Consider the following 18,540-nt stretch of genomic DNA (forward strand, 5'->3'; position numbering starts at 1 on the left):
ATAACCTTTTGTTTATCAATGAGTTGCGCAGATTGTTTACGTCTTCACCTTGCTAAGAAGCACAAAACGACCAAACCTGAAGTAATCACGTGAAGACCCATAAAAGCTGGAGAGGTTGCTCAAACTGTCTTAAATCGGTTCTCGAAGGTCCACTGATACTTGTATCCCAACAGCCCACCTTCATTCGACGATTTTTGTGTCTTTTATGTAGTTTGTTCTGCGATAAGTGCAGTGAAAGTTCCATTGACGGGCACCGCAAAACTTGCAAAAATTCATCATGTCAGGCTGGTCGCTTGACTCACTCGTTGCGACGTATTGTGTACTCTGTGTGGTTATCGGGAGTTTGTCTGACTTCGTACTTCGAGTACCAGTCGCCGGAACGCCCGGGCGAGGTCAAAATGAACTGTCTTGTGGATAAGACGCTGAGTGGTCGAATCGATAGCACCATTTGGCACTCCTCATTGTTCATGGACAGGAGCTGGAACGGGAAAGGGGCATTTAATGCACCCTCCGGTGACTTGTGGGATATCACAAGTGACACATTTGCCAGCTGTTTCCGTCCGTGACTCGTCGATTTCAAGTACAATGGGAAAGTAAGGACGATCAGCACATCGTCGCCCAACACTCGGCCGTTGGTCTTGATCTGCTTTGTATCGAGTTCCAGTTCGTAATTATCACTAACCCAACTGTTGACGTCGTTTCCGAGAAAGAAGCTCCTCACACCCTTCTCGTCGTTCTCAACCGCCTCCAGCAAGCGATCATTTATGAAGCCCGATAGGCGGTCCGCATCCGCAACGGAGGAACGATCGATTTGCGACTCTAAAGCGACATTAAACCGCTTCAGTACATCTTTAAGAGACTCAGAACTCTGTTGTTCCACTTTCAACACATTTTCCAGACCCTTGATATGCAATGCTCTTACCGTCTTATATTTGACATGCATCGTACTCCTCTTTAGGCTTCCAATGATCTCTCGAAGCATAACATTGCGTCTCCATTTGTTGAACTGAAATACCACCACAGTGCCTATGAATAATGGAAGAAAGAAGGTGAAGACAATCGGTATGACGGCGAACGCTAGCACAAAAAATCCCACTCCAGCGAAGAACAGCATCACTGGCGATATCCGGTAGATCTTATAGAGAGGTCTACCGCCCTTGAAAGAAAAGAATATCTCTCTGGAGCTGGTGTTGTGGAAGAATCTCTTACGAGCGAGACCTATGTGAAGCATCGATACATTGTTGGAATATGATGGGATCCGTGGAAATCTGGAACTCGATACCACCTGTCTTTCCGCCAAGCTGTTTCGCTTCGCAGATAAGTTAGCTGTTCCAAAGTGCTGGACAGGCAAAAGTCTTCTGAGACCATAGCTTCTGATGTTACTGAGCACTATCCTAGAGTCAAACTTCACTCGCAAAGCTGGATACATGACAGACCGTGTCGCAAGTGTCTGCATAACGATGAGATAGCCAAAGGTCCCTTACATGCGACCTTTGAAGCTTACTGATACCTTGATTCGATAATCACGTGTATATGGATACTATAGCTAAACTGCCTGCTTAGACCTATTTACACGTTCAGCTGCTAGTATCTAACCTCGTATGACCCTGAATTGGATATGTACTTGATCCACTTTACTGTCCTGTACTTTTCCTCCTTATCCGAGACCCTGAAGTACCTTACCACAAGACCTGAGTTGCTAAACATCACGATCGAGAAGTCAAGCGACATCGGGGGTCTCGGCCACTGCTGGATGGTCAACTGTGTCGTATCGCTAGTCGGGACAGTGATCGCGCTGAGAGTGTTTTCGGTCAGACCCGTGTACTTGCTGAATTTCCATATCATTGCGTTCTCTTCCGGCACAAACTTGCATTTGCCGTTGGAGACACTAATCTCGCAATCCACTGTTCCTGGTGGCACGGGGATACGCAGCGAGACGTCCCTGGCGGACAGTTTACTGGGGAAGAGCGACTTCAGCGTGACCCTGTAGTCCAGAGTGTTGCCGCGGCCGAAATTCGTGACGTTCGGCGTCACCTTGAAGGGAAGGTTCAGGTTATGTCGAACGCAGTATTTCATGAGTTCCATGGTGCCATCGGGAGGCACAAACTTGATCACGCGATCGCGATTGAACTTGTCCAGCGAAACGCACTGGTGGAACTTGCAGTCTTCCAGCAGCACTCGACCCGCGGCTGCCTTGGGGATAGCCTTCTCGTTCGCGAAGTCTTCGCTTCCAAACGCCGGCTCGTCGCCAAAGTCGACGCTGAGCGAGTCGTTCAACCCGAACTGACATATCGGCATTCCGCTCAGATGCGTCGTCAGGTCGATCGTGCCGTCAACGTGCGATTTGAGTATCGACCCATCTCGCGAAACCAGGATGCTTATTTTCTCGTTCACGTTTAACAGAACTTCGTTTTTCTTGTATTTGATTCCATGCGGCCTCCACGGGAAGCTGGACGGATAGTTCAGCCCCAGGTCCTGCGACATCGATCGGTTGCTGCGAGTGAGAAATCTGGGCATCGACAGCGCCGGCGAGTCACCAGAAGATGACAACAACTCAGGTCTGTCGAGCGAGTTCCCGTTCAGCTGTTTCGTCGGCTTCGCCGACATCTTGCCTATCACAGAATTCACTTCCGTATCGACAGGAATACCTCCTTCCCCTAGAACAATATCAAGCATTTCGTAACAAACCATAAACTCCTCCTTCAACGTTTCTTCTCTTATCAGCCCGTAAACGTCCATAATCGCATTGAGCTTGTACAGGAATTCCCAAATGGCTCCGCTGTTTGCATTGGTTCTGCTCACCGCCACCAGCCACAGACTATCGCTACCGCTTGATCTTATATGGTGGAAGGTAGTTGACCCTAGGGTGAGAATCGGCGACCTGACATCTAGATTGTTGATCACCTGTATGCGGAAGACGTCAGAGATAGATCTTTTCAGCGAGCTTTTCAGAATTTTAGCAACAATGAGTTCACCACGGGACGAGAATATCAGCACTGCACTTATCATCAAATCCTTCAAGCTTCACACGCCTTGTCTATCTCTTGGCACTTTAGGAGTTTTTCATTTAAGCCTTTAGGCTATAAAAGCGACGTCAGAAATTAAAGACGGATATGACAGAAATTGATAAAAGCTGCAAAATCTTTCAGCTCAGAAAGCAGCTCTTTTATAATGGGCTGCTTGCTGCATCTTGGTTGTATCTTGCGAATTATGCTCTCGCGACGACTGGAGAGCCGTCCTGTCTTAAATTAAACCGGGTGTCGCGAGAGGTTGCTTATATATGACTGGCAGCAGACAAGAGAGTTGATCGAAAGGCATCAAGACGACTCGGTTGCGCCAGAATCTTGATTTGTGTCGCCAGTTAGTGGTATAGCGCATGGTAGTTAAAAAAAATTTGCAGGTATACAGGTAATAACTGTTCAAAGAAAAGACAGATCGAGTAGATTGCCGGTGTAAATCGTGTAGATATTGGCCAATGGGTGACATTGTGATTTTTGGTGGGGGATCCCATCCAGAACTGGTTAAAATGATTTGCGAGAACCTGGGAATCCATCCTTCTAGTGTGCAGCTTGGTAAGTTCTCTAATGGTGAGACTAGCATAAGTGTGAATGAGTCAGTACGTGAAAAAGACGTGTATGTTATACAAAGCGGCTGTGGCCATGTAAATGACTGTTTTATGGAGCTATTGATTCTTATCAGTGCGTGCAAAACGGCGTCAGCATCTCGAGTGACAGCCGTGATGCCGTACTTTTGCTACTCGAGACAGCCAGATATTCCTTACACTGCAAAAGGAGCGCCTCTGATCTCGAAATCGCAGAGTTTGGACGGAAAAGTGGGCGAAGCGCCGCTATCTTCTACTTTGATGACCCACAGGCCTGGCGAAGATAGTCCGTTCAAGAGTCTGGAGAGCGCTATACGGGCTACGGCGCCCAAGATGAATTTGCACAGCAGCGGATCGGGAACAAACTTGAAGAAATCCGCGTCATCTTCCCGTATTCCAATGATCCCAGGCGGTAAAGAAGTTGGCTCTGCTAACGCTGACGCGGGCGAGCTTTTCAATGCGCAGAACGCGGGCTACAAACTATGGGTCGCTCAGGCTGGTACGCTGATCGCCAACCTGCTAACGACTGCCGGCGCCGATCACGTCATCACCATGGATTTACACGACCCACAGTTCCAAGGTTTCTTCGATATACCAGTGGACAACCTGTACTGCCAGCCAATCGCTCAAAATTATATCCAGCATCGCATCCCGAACTATAAAGAGGCAGTGATCGTCTCGCCCGATGCTGGTGGTGCCAAGAGAGCCACGGCAATTGCTGACGCACTCAAGCTATCTTTTGCTCTGATCCATAAAGAGCGGAGGTCACAGCTCCTGAAAGGACCACCTACGACAACGGGTTTGCCGATGTCATCCAAACCTTTGTTGACTACGCTGAATGCAGCGGAAATGCAACCTTCACCATCCAACTCGAAGTACGTTCAAACCACAATGCTGGTCGGCGATGTCAGAAATAAAGTCTGTATCATAGTGGATGATCTGGTGGATACTTCTTACACTATCACTAGAGCTGCTAAACTATTGAAAGATCAAGGCGCTACCAAAGTCTATGCTCTGCTCACCCATGGAATCTTTTCCGGAGACGCTTTGAGCAGGATCAGCCAGAGCTGCATCGACAAACTGATAGTTTCCAACTCTGTACCGCAGCAAGACACAATTGAATACTTAGGAAAGGGCAATGTCGATATTATGGATGTTTCACGAGTTTTCGCAGAGGCTATTAGAAGAATCCATAATGGTGAATCCATATCCATGCTGTTTGAACATGGATGGTGAATCCAGAGTTCTTTGGCAAGCAAGACTAAAAGTCAAGACAACATAATGGACAATACCAGAGAATGACTAGTTTTATAAATCACCTACTTAGAGTTAGCTGTTTTTTGTTCTTCGGTAAAAAAATACATCCATCTGACCTACTACAAGCACGTTTAAATAAGAGAGGCTTTCATTAATTTGTCCAAGACGTTTATGAAGGAATTTGTCCGTTTCGTCTTCCTTCATCGGCGACGTCTACCAAAGTGTTCAAATCAGTATGCTCATGTTCTTTATTGTCCTCGCGTGACTCAGTCTGATCAATCGATGGCTGAGACGAATGATTTTGTGATTGCCGATTTACATCATGAGAATGCTTGTGATGGTGCTTATGACACTGACCACGGTGATGACTGTGAGAACAATGCGAATGGACATGAGAATGCCCATGTCCCTGTGTATGCTTGGCCTTTCCTTCTTGTTCAGCTGTTTCTTTCTCTTGAGCCATCTTGGCCTCTTCCGCGACTTTTCTGTTCAGCTCATCCTCTGTTATCAGATGATGTTCATGATCTGTCGGAGGCGAAACATTTCCATCTTGATCAGGTTCACATGCGTTTATCGATTGTACCCATTCATCTTTCATTACATCATCCATTAAAATACGCTCTTTGGGGTTAATTTTGAGCATTTGACCAATAACTTTCCTTGATGATCGAGGTAATAACTTCAATATGTAGAACGGTCCTTTTGTAGTATCTCTTGGATCGTCAGCCTCCTCGCAAAATAACCTAAAAGAAGTGTAATTTGTGCGCGGCGCTTTCCATGGAAATCTTCTCAAAGACATACAATAGAAAGTAATCGCAATCGACCATACGTCAACTGGCCTTGGATCATACGAGACCCGTACGAGGAGCTCGGGAGCCAAGTATGGGTCGGAGCCTACGATTCCCTTTGCTTGCACAATATCTGGTTCATAGGGATATTGGAAAACCACCGCGCTACCGAAATCAATAAGTTTCAAGACACCTTGCGAAGTTACCACGCAGTTGTCCAGCTTCAAATCACGGTGGGCCAATCCCACGGAATGTAAATAGTGGACACCACTGCAGATTTGCTTGAAATAACAAGCGATCTCGAGTTTTGTCATCATGCCGCTCATGACTAATGTGAAGAAATCATACGGGACGTATTCCATAACCACTAAGTATGTCCTGCCCTCCTGTAACATATCCAACGTCTCGATGATATTCGGGTGATGTAAAGTTGAGCCAATACAAAACTCTGCGGTTACTTTCTTCGAAAATGCTAACTGATTTTGCTTCGATTTCGTATTGCGAAGTCTAAACATCTTAACAGCAAACATCTTGCCGTCGGTCCGCTCCACAACAGAAACAGAACCTGAGGAACCTTCGCCCAGTTTTCTGCCCGGTATTCCATATTTATCGATGAGCTCCTTGGCATTATCAGTTTGGAAAATTGTCTTATGGGTTGTTTGAGATTCATCTGTTCTTACGTACACTCCATGCGATGATGACACAGAGAGGTCTTCTAAGTCTTTCTCCAGTTTTTGCTCTTCCTCAAGTTTCGTTTTAGTGTATGCAATCGCGTCGTCGTGCAACTTCTTAAAGAACCTTTTCAGTCTCAGCGGTTTCTTAGTCTTATCTCTGTGTTCGCCACTCTTTTTAGTAGACAGCTTTGGTACACTCGAAGAACTGGTGTTTCTCGATCTGCTGAGTTTTTGTTGATCTTCGATCTGTTTCTGCAGGATCTCTACCGGATGCATGTGAGCTAATTCAGACGATGATGACGGGCTCAAAGTGATATAATTCAGAGGATTATGGAAATGATGAGATGAAGGATTAGCCACAGCAATTAAGGTGGGATCACCAGAAGCACTGTAAGCACTGCTGCCATTAGTACTATCAGAGTTGTTTCCTCCAAAATTGTTGACTTTTGCTTGCTCCTGTAGTCGCGTTGGCGACTGTGTCTTTCCATGTGAACCTGTTGACGAATTAGACATCTTCGGAGAGAGCAAATGGCCCAGGAACTCGCGGCCACTACTTAGCTGTTCTCTATCAAAGACTTTTTCTTGAGCAGAGTGACCAGCATTCTGCTTATGATCCAGCTTATTACCGCCAAACAACTTGCCTAGTCCGATCAACTTGCTTTTTGCAAATACTGATGGAATTGAGCTACCCGAAGCATTGGAGTGTTGCGAATTACCGCTGTCATGCGGAACTAATTTATCTAGGTCGGAATCATGCGATGGCATTACCATGGCTCTTGATTAACCTTCCGATGGTAAAGTACAGGTCAAACTCAAAGAAGAAAGGAAGGTACGCTTATGGGTATATGGTAACTCAAACAACCACGGCTGAACTCATGTGTGTGTGAGTCAATTGGCCCAAAATTCTTGGCTCAGTTAATACAGCTGTCGCAACTATAATGGACTGTCATTAAGCTCCTTAATATTGCCAAAACCGGGGCACTTCGCACGGCTTGAATATTAAACTATCTTATCAAGAATTACATATGCCACGACTATCGGTAGGACACTGCTCCAGAGGATCCTGAGCGGTCGCTTGCACTTTTCTTGCCTTTAGTCGAGGATCTGGAATTCACGGGCGACAGTTGTGTAAAATGCGATTTTGGTCCGTCAATTGGACCTTCAGTGTAGCTGCCGACGTGATTCGGCGAGACCAACCTTGACGTTTCGTCCCAGTTATTTGTAGCCTCAATGATGGTCTTCGGTACGCCCTTGACCGTGATCACAGACTCTACTATACCGTTCTTCGTCGATTTGTACGACGAAGAGATTATAGCGTTTGGCTTAGTGGAGTGGGAACTCGAGCGGCCGTCCTCGGACGCTAGTTCTGGCGAACTGTGATGGGCGCCGGTGGCTGGGGCGAGCGCCGACGTGACCTGCGTGGGCTGGCCTGTCATCTCTGTGTGATCGACGGCCCGCTGGGACATGTCAAGATGCTTCCTGTACAGGTGTTCTTCGTTCGCGGGCAAGTTGTAATTCGGTTTTTTGATCGTCACGTATGGTTTGTTCACCTTGAGAGGATTGGAAGCTGGGTTGGACGGCAGCGCCATGTGGTTATGCGCTGCATCAAGCGGATGTGGCGAATTGGCGTTGCATGCCAAGTGGTCGTTTCTCACCTCGAGCGGCTGTCTTGAGTCCTCCGCAGAGGGCGAGTCGCTCCTGCTCCGGCTAGTGTACAGATGATGCAAGTAAGAAGTGACGTGTCTTTTGCTGAGCGGTCCCGGCTGCGCACGAATGATCTTCTGGTGAATATCGACAAAGACGTCCGACTCGTCGACGATCTCTTCGCCGATGAGCTCCTCTATGACATCCTCCAAAGTCAGCACGCCAATGGCCCCCATCGAAGACCCTGGATCCTCGCTCACCACACACATGTGCGACTTGCCCTCCTGGAAGTAGTTGAGAATGTTCAAACACGAAGTCGACGGCGACGTCTCGGGCAGCGTCGCGAGCGGGAAATGCGACACAGGCAAACAGTCCTCTGGATCGTACGAGATCAGAATACGCACCAACAGCATTCCGATGAAGTTAGTGGGCTCGTTGGGCAGATAGATCGGGATACGCGAGAACCCAGAGTCGAAGATCTCCGCCACGTGCTTTTCATCCAGCACGGTGTCGGCGCTGATCGTGAACACGTTCTCGATCGGCGTCATGATCTCGCGTACTTTCTTCTCCTTCAGGTCCAACACCGCAGAAATGATGGTCACTTCGTCCTGCGACAGCCGCTCCACACCCATCGTGCGATGCAGCATGACCAGCGTCTTGAGACCAGATTTCTTATACATCGTCCCGTGGTCCTCGCCCAACATGTAGTCCAACAGCGCCGCGATCGGATACGCCACGGGGTACATCACATACATGAGAACTAGCACAAACGGCGCAAAGAACGCCCCCACCTGCAACCCGTACTTGACACACACGCTCTGCGGTATGATCTCTCCAAACACAACGATCAGCACCGTCGACGAGAACACCGCCTGCCACCCGCCGCCCAAACAACGGTCCAACACTATCGGCAGCGTCTCGTTCGTGATCACATTCGACAACAGCAGCGTAACAAGCACCCAGTGCTTCCCGCGGTTGATCAGCCCCAGCACTTTTTTCGCCAGCCGTTGTTCCTGCGCGGTCCCAGAACTGCTAATCACCTTCAGATAAATTTCATCCTGGCCCATAAGACCCAGCGTCAAACCGGCGAACACGCCTCCCAACAAAACCAACACCGCAGATATAAACAAATAGTAATCTCTGCTGACACCCTCTCCGACCGCATCTCCCTCACCTCGACCATCTTCCAACTGCGATTGCAACGGCAGCGAGTGGATCAGCCGTGGCAGAACAACCGTCGCCAACACGAAATAAACTCGGTGTTTCAGCATCCTAGTAGGCACAAGCCTCTCGGCTCTGTCATCGTGACACCACTCACCGTCGATCACCAGCTCGCCATGTGTTTAACGCTGTACCACCACGCTAACTTGGCAGTTGGCAGATTCCGATGCATTCCGCGTTACCCGCCCGCGTCGCGGCTGCTCACGCCACACGGCAAATAACCGAAATCGGAGCCCGAAAAACAGGAAGCCCAAATCGCGCCATGAAAAGGGGGCCAAATTGCGCTGGTCCAGCGCGGGAATTAGATCGCAGCGGGGCCAAAAACGGCCATCACGAGCCGCTGGTCCAACCAGAGAAACCGCAGCGAGGGCCAATGGGCCAGGCAGCAGCAGCAGCAACAGGGCCCCCTCTCCGGCCGCCCCTGCCGCTAATCGACCACCACCGTAATCAAGCCATCATCGAACGATAGCGCAACGCAATGGAAAAACTCACACTCACATAGAGAGACAAAGTTGTCTTCGCCTTGTCCTATCCCGCGACTCTTAAAAAGATGCCTACAACACATACATATATAAACAGGCTGCACGCCGCCGGATCACTTTCTTACGGATGATCCTCAATTACCTTGGTCGTTCCACTAGATCCTCAGCAAGCTTCAGACGTCTGTACCTCTTTACACACAAGAGATATCGCGTCGCTACTTCAAGGAGAATACAAACGATAATCGACCAGATGGCCGCTACCGATAGACTGAATCAGACTTCCGACATCATATCGCACTCGATGCAGCACTCCGACTCGACCACCTCGCTCGCCGCACTGGAGAAACCCTTCAAGGTCACCGTTGTCGGCTCCGGCAACTGGGGTACCACCATCGCCAAGGTGATCGCGGAAAACACCGCCCTTAACCCGCAGCTGTTTGCCCGCCGCGTCGACATGTGGGTGTTCGACGAGAAAATCGAGGGCAGAAACCTGACCGAGATCATCAACACGCAGCACGAAAACGTCAAGTACCTGCCGGGCATCGAGCTGCCCGAGAATCTGTACGCGAACCCAGACCTCCTCGACTCGGTCCGTGACACAGACATCATCGTTTTCAACATCCCGCACCAGTTTCTGTCGCGCATCGTGCAGCAGCTCAAGGGCCACGTCAGCAAGCATGTGCGCGCCATCTCGTGCCTCAAGGGGTTCGAGGTCGGACCAAAGGGCGTGCAGCTGCTCTCCACCTACGTGACCGAGGAGCTGGGCATCCAGTGCGGCGCGCTCTCGGGCGCCAACCTGGCGCCCGAGGTGGCGCAGGAGCATTGGTCCGAGACCACCGTCGCGTACCACATCCCTGCAGACTTCCGCGGCGAGGGCCGCGACGTGGACCACAAGGTGCTCAAGGCGCTGTTCCACAGGCCCTACTTCCACGTCAGCGTGATCGAGGACGTGGCGGGCATCTCGATCGCGGGCGCGCTCAAGAACGTGGTGGCGCTCGGCTGCGGGTTTGTCGAGGGCCTCGGGTGGGGTAACAACGCGGCAGCCGCGATCCAGCGCGTCGGGCTCGGCGAGATCATCAAGTTCGGCCGCATGTTCTTCCCGGAGTCCAAGGTCGAGACCTACTACCAGGAGAGCGCGGGCGTCGCAGACCTGATCACCACCTGTTCCGGCGGCAGAAACGTCAAGGTCGCCAAGGCGATGGCCAAGACGGGCAAGAGCGCCGAGCAGTGCGAGAAGGAGCTGTTGAACGGCCAGTCTGCTCAAGGCCTGATCACGTGCAAGGAAGTGCACCAGTGGCTCGAGACGGTCCACCACCTCGACGACTTCCCGCTGTTCGAGGCCGTGTACCAGATCGTGTACAACAACGTGCCCATGGACAAGTTGCCCGACATGATCGAGGAGCTGGACCTGGGTCTGAAGGACGCGGCTCAATGATCCCGCGCCGCCGCACGTCATCCTCCAGCATCAACCTATATATCTTATCTGTACATTAGCATAGTGAAAAAAAACATATTGAGTCATAGGTGAAAAAATTTCCTCGGGTTCTGGCCGCAGGCTCGTATATAAGGTGTAGAGCGGTCGACGCAGTCGGTGCTGAGGGTCGCTGGGAGCGCTGTGTGCTGAGTTGCAATGTCGAAGGGCAAAGTTTGTTTGGCTTATTCTGGTGGTCTAGACACGTCTATTATCCTGGCCTGGTTGTTGGAGCAGGGCTACGAGGTGGTTGCGTTCATGGCGAACGTGGGCCAGGAGGAGGACTTCGACGCGGCCCGCGAGAAGGCTCTGAAGATCGGCGCCACCAAGTACGTTCTTGTCGACTGCCGCGAGGACTTTGTCAAAGATATCCTGTTCCCGGCCGTGCAGGTAAACGCCGCGTACGAGGATATCTATCTGCTGGGCACGTCTCTGGCCCGGCCCGTAATCGCCAAGGCGCAGATCGACGTGGCGAAGCAGGAGGGCTGCTTCGCCGTGTCGCACGGCTGCACCGGCAAGGGCAACGACCAGATCCGGTTCGAGCTGGGATTCTACGCGCTGAAGCCTGACGTCAAGGTGATCGCGCCCTGGAGACTGCCCGAGTTCTTCGAGAGATTCGCCGGGAGAAAGGATCTGCTCGACTATGCCGCGGAGAAAGGGATCCCCGTGGCGCAGACCAAGGCCAAGCCGTGGTCCACGGACGAGAACCAGGCGCACATCTCGTACGAGGCGGGCATCCTCGAGGACCCAGACACGACGCCTCCAAAGGACATGTGGAAACTGATTGTGGATCCGCAGGACGCGCCCGAGACGCCGCAGGACTTGGCGATCGAGTTCCAGCGCGGTCTGCCCGTCAAAGTGAGCTACCAGCGCGACGGCCAGCAGGTCGTGGTCACCGAGCCTCTGGAGATCTTCGCGCACGTGTCGAGCCTGGCAAGAGCTAACGGTGTCGGCAGAATCGACATCGTCGAGGACCGCTACATCAATCTGAAGTCGAGAGGCTGCTACGAGCAGGCTCCACTGACCGTGTTGAGAAGAGCTCACGTGGATTTGGAGGGTCTGACGTTGGACAAGGAAGTGCGCGCGTTGAGAGACCAATTCGTGACGCCAGCGTACTCCAGACTGCTGTACAACGGATCGTACTTCACGCCAGAGTGCGAGTACGTGAGATCGATGATCCAGCCTTCGCAGGAGTCCGTGAACGGTGTTGTCAGATTGAGACTGTACAAGGGTAATGTGATCGTGTTGGGCAGATCATCTGCTACGGAAAACTTGTACGATCCAACCGAGTCCTCGATGGACGAGTTGACCGGCTTCTCGCCAGTAGACACCAGTGGTTTCATCGCGATCCAGGCCATCAGAGTCAAGAAGTACGGCGAAGCCAAGAAGGCAAAGGGCCAAGAGATCACTCTTTAGTTTGTAAGTAGACTTAATTCGTCATCGGATCGTCCCACAGAGGCCTGCCAGCATCACGGGATATCGTGAAATTACTGGAATGCAGAGCTGCTTGGCTGTCGGTTTTCTCTTTTACTGGCGTCGCCATTTTGCAGTCACCTTATTGCGTAGCGCATCAACTGACATCGCGATGGCTGTCGAAGGAACGAGCTAGAAGATGCCGTCTCGTAGAAGGGAGCTTGCGTTTGTCAGTGGCAACGCTTCAAGTTTAGACGTAGCATTCTAGATATAGAGATTAGTTCGCTTAGACTCACAGCACAGATTTAGATTGAGCTGACGACAGAGCATTGGAAGAATGACAGTTGCGAGTAACACCTTGAAAGTGATTCTCTTAAGACACGGCCAGAGTGAATTGAACCATGAGAACATCTTCTGTGGCTGGATAGATGCCAAGCTGACAGAAAAGGGTAAAACGCAGGCCAGAAACGCAGCAAGGCTCATTCAAGATTACTGCCAAAAGAACGGAGTGTCATTGCCACAGGTGGGATATACGTCAAGACTGTGTCGTACGCAGCAGACCATGGAAGTGATGCTCGATGAGATGGGGCTGGAGGGGTCGTATGAGGTTGTTCCTGGCGTGGATTGCGACATCGGGGAGACACTGAATAAGGACGTGGTGAGGGTTCTACAGAGTTGGAGGCTGAATGAGCGTCATTATGGGTCGTGGCAGGGTCAAAGGAAGCCGCAGATCCTGAAAGAGTACGGGAAGGAACAATACATGTACATCAGAAGGGACTATCAAGGGAAACCACCGGCAGCGGACTTGAAACGTGAGATGATGCAGGAGGTGAATGATCCTGGCTCCTCGACGGGCTACGAATTTAAAGAACCTAATAGACATCAAAAATATCAGCTGGAGGAGAAGAGTGGGGTGCAACTGCCAGACAGCGAATCTCTGCGGGACGTTGTTGAGCGGATGAGACCGTTCCTTACACAGGTTGTTCTGCAGGTCGCCAGACAGCATAATTTGGAGTCTTGTCTAATGGTGGGACACGGAAGCTCAGTTAGATCGATCTTGAAAATCCTGCAGAACATCTCGGATGACGAGATAAAGAATGTTGATATTCCTAACGCAACACCTCTCGTGGTAGAGCTGGACAAGGATACCTTCAAGTTTGTGAACAGATATTACCTAGACCCCGAGACGGCAAGCATCGATGCAGAAAAAGTCCGCCAGGAAGGGTTTCAGAATAACCCTTAGAGTGTAGTGGTAGCAATCGAGGACTTTGATAGAGATAGAATGGCTGCATCACCGTCGCCTTGTGAGCTGGGAAAGACTCTTATTCCAAAGAGTCGAATAACATCAAGGTAAAAGAGCCCGATTGGCGCGTTCTGTAGCTGCCCATATGTCGAGAAATACTTCAAGTTTTTGGATAAATAGGGTTGAATGATGCCGATCTTATGTCGATATACATTAATATGGTGTAAGCTTTACGGGAGGAACTACTGTCGTGAAAAGACTGCTTGCAATGGGCCTGACACCGAGAAAGCGGAAATGGAGGCAATAGCGCATGAAAAGGAAGGAGCTTGAATTCCAAGTGCCCTCCCCAATGTCGTGTAGTCCTGTAATGATGTCACTGCAAAGGCTTGAAGTCATGGCGACTATTCCATAAACACGAATTACAAGTTCAGGCGTTGCAATGTTAGATGACGAAATAAGAACTTGGTTTTTATTGATACTGCGAAAGCCCGAATATTCAAAGTAATATAGGCCAGAGACGTCTTGGTATACCAAACGGTATGAAGTTTTATCTCGAAGAAATGATGTCAGAAATTAGCTCTGTGTCGTCTCTATGTCACAGAGCCCAAAAAATTGAACTTGCGTTCTAACTCACAGAAAAAGCTTGATTACTTGAAGATATCATGAGTAGTCGTATTATGCTCCGTGGTAAACATACTGATCTTTCGAGGAAGCACATCGCAATACTTTGAAGCCTTGATTGGACGACGTGCGATTTCCTCGCGATGGACTTCGGAGAAACCATCAGAGTGTAATTGTGGATAGATATAAATGCATTAACAGTGCAAACTTCAAATATTCCTAGTATACAAAGGATGCTGTCTAAAAAATATCTACATGCTTGTCTATTAGACGTTTATCAAAGTCTGCTCTTCCATTTATTCAATAATCAGCGAATGAAAATGATAAATAGCTGAATGCAAATACCATGAGCGCTACTGCTCCCCCTCTCGAGTCATACCCTAAAGACATCGAAATGCAAAACGTTGTTGCCGCAAAAATGATGACTTATCCCACAACATAACCAATGTTTTCCCTAGCATACCTGGTTACCTCTTGACGTCGCTCCAAGGACAAATCCTCATGCTTGGATTTGATATGCCTCGTAAGAGCGTCGAGTCGTGAAAATGTCTTCTGATAACCCTCTTGGCCCAGTAAACTGATGCACTCAAAACAGCGAAATACAGCTTTCTTCTTAGCATGTATGGTGTTTTGATGTCTAGTCAAATCGTAAGATCTTGAAAATTGCGCCGAACAAGGTTGCTTCGTGATAGAGTTGATGATCATGCAGGTGAAAATCTCAGTACCATTCGAGGTCTCACTGACGGTATGATCTTGCGGATAGGGAGAATGGGTATTTTTCTTGTTGGTTAGCCCGCCTCTTCTTGACGAGACAGACGGGCTAGAGTTAACAAGATTGGGCGACGATTTTTGTCTCGCGCCCGCCTTCCCTGACTGACTCTTGACCATCGTAAATGCCGGTGATATGCTTTGAAGCTTTCCCTCATTGCTTCCATCACGAGAAGTAGCATCGGAGACCACGCTTTCCTTTCTACCATTTCGAGATGACGGCTCATACAGGTCGTCTTCATCAATCATATTATCAAAATCCGAAGTAATGTCCAGGACGCTTTCGTCCTCGTTCAGACTCGTACCGGCCATGTTGGAATCCACAAAATTACAAGAGCTGAACACTTTATCTTCCATATCAAGCTTATTGCTTGCCAGTTCACCAGCATAGCCCAGCGGTATTTTCTTGTAATCTCTTGTGTACTCTCTTTCGTCCTCTTCATCTTCACTCAAATCATCGTCATCTTCTGCAGCAAATTCGTGGTCAAAGATCATCTTTGCATCCTCGTTGCTCAAGGCGACGTTATTATCCTGTAAAGGCCAGTACGTCTTTGGATCGTACGACGCATCATGGTTTGCATTGTCATCGTAGGGTTGCGTCGAGTAGGCTGAGTCGCTACCATCCAAGACATCGCCCGTCACCTTGACGTCGAACGGCAACTGCTCTCTTGCCAAATGAAAAGGATTAGCAACTTTCATCACACTGTTCAGATTCACGGTCTTCTGAATAGGTGTGCCACTATTGCTTAAGGAACCCCTGCCATTGGACTTCAAGTCGCTCTCCGTGACGCTCCTCCGGCGAGACGTAGTAGTGAGCGAGGGATCCGCATACTTGTTGAAGATACTGCGATCTGGAATATGTGCATGTTGATGGTGTCGCTGAGAGTTCGAATCCGTCACCTCTGATGACCCAGGAGAAATCGAAGGACGAGCCCAGTTGTACTCTGACGACACGATGTTCTCGTCGTTGCCCGTCATATACTCGTCGAATGGCAGCGGCAGAGACAATTCCAACACATTTTTGCTCTTAGAGTGTCCAATGTGATGCTCCTCGCGGATATTGTAAAGCTCATCCTCCAAAATGTCCGTCAACGTTCTATTCAACGCCAACTCCGTTGATGTCATGCCACTATTCGTTCTCTAATAATCCCTTACCGTGCGAGACGAAAGTCTATCTCAAATCCTAACTCTCTTTTATAACCCGTTTCACTTTCGCTCCAGTCGTTTACTATTAGTAATCGCTTTTCGCCAAGAGTATCAGATCGTCCTGAGTACGTAACCAAAAAAGCGTCGAACAGAGCAATCTTGAGCTGCAAAACGAGCCGCTATGAAATGGAATAACCACAACACTCAACAAATGTCGAGCAATCTGGCTGCTTAAACGAGTTGTTGTTACCTCTTGTTCCATAAGTTGCCTCACCTTTGCTTGTAACAGCCCCTCGAGTAACAGCCTCCGTACCAAGTGATATGAAAATCAGATCGCCGAATTTTCTAGAAGACAAAATGTCACGTGAGGCCTTATTGATCATCTATAGTCTATATAAATGATTAGTTAATGGTGAGTTACCTATCCATGTCTCTATCAATCAGTCAGTCTGGTCCTCCGTGTAGTTCAAGGCAGCGTCCCAGAACTTGGTCTCGAGTTCGCAGACATCTGCATAGATCGTGATCAGAGTATCAATGTCTTCTCTTGGATAAACCGATGCAATTTGGTTCAGCAGCTCTTTACCCTTGGACATGGCGTCTTGGTACCATGTGGACAGGTAGGTGTGACACCACTCGTGGTAAGCGTCTCCTTCCTTTACCGAGATGTATTTCTCGTGGTTTAGAAGCGCGTGACCGTAACCCATCAAACATGGCGATAGAGAGGCCACTAGCTCTTGCCAGTTGCCTCTTCTGGCGACGTCGTTGAAGTATCTGGAGTAGTTGTTCAATGCGGGGCCTCGCTTGATATTGCGGAAGTAATCCATGTCCTTGACGCCGAACTCTTCTATCAGTCTCTTTTCGTGCTGGCCCATTTCGTTCCTCACGCTTCCAACGATGACCAGTTCCTTCTCGATATCTTCCAAGGCCGGAGCTTTGCTGCCGGCGACGCAGTGGACGCGGGCATAATCGATCAGGTAGGAGTAATCCTGTTCGATGAAGAAACGGAACTTGTTCCGTGGTAGAGTGCCATTGGCGACCTGTTTGACGAATTCGTGGTTCACGTAGCTTTCCCAATGGGGTTTCACTTTGGGGTGTTCAATCAGGTATTGGAAGAAGTCGCCATCTCCAGGCACAGGGCTTGCCACTGTTTGTTTAGGCAGCACTTCGTGCGCGCTGAAGCATTCGTCAGCTACCATCTTTTCCAAGGGTATTTCGATGGCATACACATGATTAATGGGGCCGTTAGCGGTAACGTGGTCCTTGGCCACTTCGCATCCGATGGCGATGCCGTTTTGGACGTACTCGATGCCTCCATAAACGGCCTGTCCCAGAGAGTACCCGCGAGCAAGGTTCGAGGATATGGCAGACGCCAACGTGCATCCAGTCCCATGGGTATGGGTTGTGTCAACGTAGGAGCCCTTGTATACGATGCATTTCCCTTCCGAACCGACATACAGAACGTCGGTTATGTATTTCTTCTGCTCGTCCTCCCAAGGTATATGGCCGCCTTTCACCAGCACATTGGAGCAGCTCGTAACCCTGGATACCCTCTCCGCGAGGTCACAGAGCTGTGCCAGAGAACCGATTTCCACTTTCTCGCCTACAAGTTCAAAACACTCCGGAATGTTTGGAGTCAAGAGATCAGCCAATGGAGTGAGCTCCTTCTTCAATACCTCGACAAGCTTGGAATCCCCCAAAGCAGAACCAGAGGTAGCCACCAGAACTGGATCAACCACTAGTTTTGGTCTCTCTTTTTCGGCCATGCTCTGCAGCTTCGCACTCAATACACTGGCGGCGTCAACAGTAAGCATGCCTGTCTTGATAACATTACATTTCATGTCAGCCAAATTTACATCTAATACCTTTTGAACGAATTCCTTTGGAATTGGATGAACATCACTCACTGCAACTGGCGACTGTGCAGTCAGCGCCGTAACACAGGTCATGGCGTAACATCTGTGAGCAGTAATGGTCTTTGTATCGGCTTCAATACCAGCTCCACCACTCGAATCAGATCCTGCGACTGTCAATACTACTGGCAAATACTCATCGCGAGACAACGTCAAGTATGGTGGCGGTGTGTTAATCTTGATAGTAGTCAATCCCATTTTTAATGATTACTTCGATTGCCCCCAAGCCTCTCTCTGGATGAGTTATTCAGCATAGCTGGCAAATCTTTTATTATATAGCTTTTTTAACAGAAGTTCTCAC

The 18,540-nt window shown here is 49.4% G+C and overlaps 10 protein-coding genes across 10 annotated transcripts; 4 read left to right on the forward strand and 6 right to left on the reverse strand.

The window, feature by feature from the left end:
- Nucleotides 1-298: 298 nt before the first annotated feature.
- Nucleotides 299-1,456, reverse strand: MRX9 (Mrx9p; the record flags this gene model as incomplete). The annotated part of the gene is made up of 1 exon (XM_037285183.1): nt 299-1,456. The coding sequence occupies one exon, from the start codon at nt 1,454-1,456 to the stop codon at nt 299-301; it is 1,158 nt and encodes a 385-aa protein (XP_037141079.1).
- A 128-nt stretch (nt 1,457-1,584) lies between these two features.
- On the reverse strand, nt 1,585-3,009 carry APM4 (Apm4p; the record flags this gene model as incomplete). Its single annotated transcript, XM_037285184.1, has 1 exon — nt 1,585-3,009. The coding sequence occupies one exon, from the start codon at nt 3,007-3,009 to the stop codon at nt 1,585-1,587; it is 1,425 nt and encodes a 474-aa protein (XP_037141080.1).
- Nucleotides 3,010-3,475: 466 nt separating this feature from the next.
- PRS5 (ribose phosphate diphosphokinase subunit PRS5) lies at nt 3,476-4,837 on the forward strand (the record flags this gene model as incomplete). The annotated part of the gene is made up of 1 exon (XM_037285185.1): nt 3,476-4,837. The coding sequence occupies one exon, from the start codon at nt 3,476-3,478 to the stop codon at nt 4,835-4,837; it is 1,362 nt and encodes a 453-aa protein (XP_037141081.1).
- A 190-nt stretch (nt 4,838-5,027) lies between these two features.
- On the reverse strand, nt 5,028-7,091 carry RTK1 (putative serine/threonine protein kinase RTK1; the record flags this gene model as incomplete). Its single annotated transcript, XM_037285186.1, has 1 exon — nt 5,028-7,091. The coding sequence occupies one exon, from the start codon at nt 7,089-7,091 to the stop codon at nt 5,028-5,030; it is 2,064 nt and encodes a 687-aa protein (XP_037141082.1).
- Nucleotides 7,092-7,354: 263 nt separating this feature from the next.
- Nucleotides 7,355-9,235, reverse strand: MAM3 (Mam3p; the record flags this gene model as incomplete). The annotated part of the gene is made up of 1 exon (XM_037285187.1): nt 7,355-9,235. The coding sequence occupies one exon, from the start codon at nt 9,233-9,235 to the stop codon at nt 7,355-7,357; it is 1,881 nt and encodes a 626-aa protein (XP_037141083.1).
- Nucleotides 9,236-9,794: 559 nt separating this feature from the next.
- HG536_0G02710 (glycerol-3-phosphate dehydrogenase family protein) lies at nt 9,795-11,102 on the forward strand (the record flags this gene model as incomplete). The annotated part of the gene is made up of 1 exon (XM_037285188.1): nt 9,795-11,102. The coding sequence occupies one exon, from the start codon at nt 9,795-9,797 to the stop codon at nt 11,100-11,102; it is 1,308 nt and encodes a 435-aa protein (XP_037141084.1).
- A 195-nt stretch (nt 11,103-11,297) lies between these two features.
- Nucleotides 11,298-12,554, forward strand: ARG1 (argininosuccinate synthase; the record flags this gene model as incomplete). Its single annotated transcript, XM_037285189.1, has 1 exon — nt 11,298-12,554. One exon carries the CDS (start codon nt 11,298-11,300, stop codon nt 12,552-12,554), a length of 1,257 nt encoding a protein of 418 aa, XP_037141085.1.
- A 334-nt stretch (nt 12,555-12,888) lies between these two features.
- Nucleotides 12,889-13,794, forward strand: HG536_0G02730 (uncharacterized protein; the record flags this gene model as incomplete). The annotated part of the gene is made up of 1 exon (XM_037285190.1): nt 12,889-13,794. One exon carries the CDS (start codon nt 12,889-12,891, stop codon nt 13,792-13,794), a length of 906 nt encoding a protein of 301 aa, XP_037141086.1.
- A 1,047-nt stretch (nt 13,795-14,841) lies between these two features.
- RPN4 (stress-regulated transcription factor RPN4) lies at nt 14,842-16,308 on the reverse strand (the record flags this gene model as incomplete). The annotated part of the gene is made up of 1 exon (XM_037285191.1): nt 14,842-16,308. The coding sequence occupies one exon, from the start codon at nt 16,306-16,308 to the stop codon at nt 14,842-14,844; it is 1,467 nt and encodes a 488-aa protein (XP_037141087.1).
- Nucleotides 16,309-16,769: 461 nt separating this feature from the next.
- On the reverse strand, nt 16,770-18,437 carry THI20 (trifunctional hydroxymethylpyrimidine kinase/phosphomethylpyrimidine kinase/thiaminase; the record flags this gene model as incomplete). The annotated part of the gene is made up of 1 exon (XM_037285192.1): nt 16,770-18,437. The coding sequence occupies one exon, from the start codon at nt 18,435-18,437 to the stop codon at nt 16,770-16,772; it is 1,668 nt and encodes a 555-aa protein (XP_037141088.1).
- Between the last annotated feature and the right edge of the window lie 103 nt (nt 18,438-18,540).

Source organism: Torulaspora globosa, chromosome 7 (assembly GCF_014133895.1).
Source record: "Torulaspora globosa chromosome 7, complete sequence".
In the NCBI taxonomy this organism is placed as follows: Eukaryota; Fungi; Ascomycota; class Saccharomycetes; order Saccharomycetales; family Saccharomycetaceae; genus Torulaspora; species Torulaspora globosa.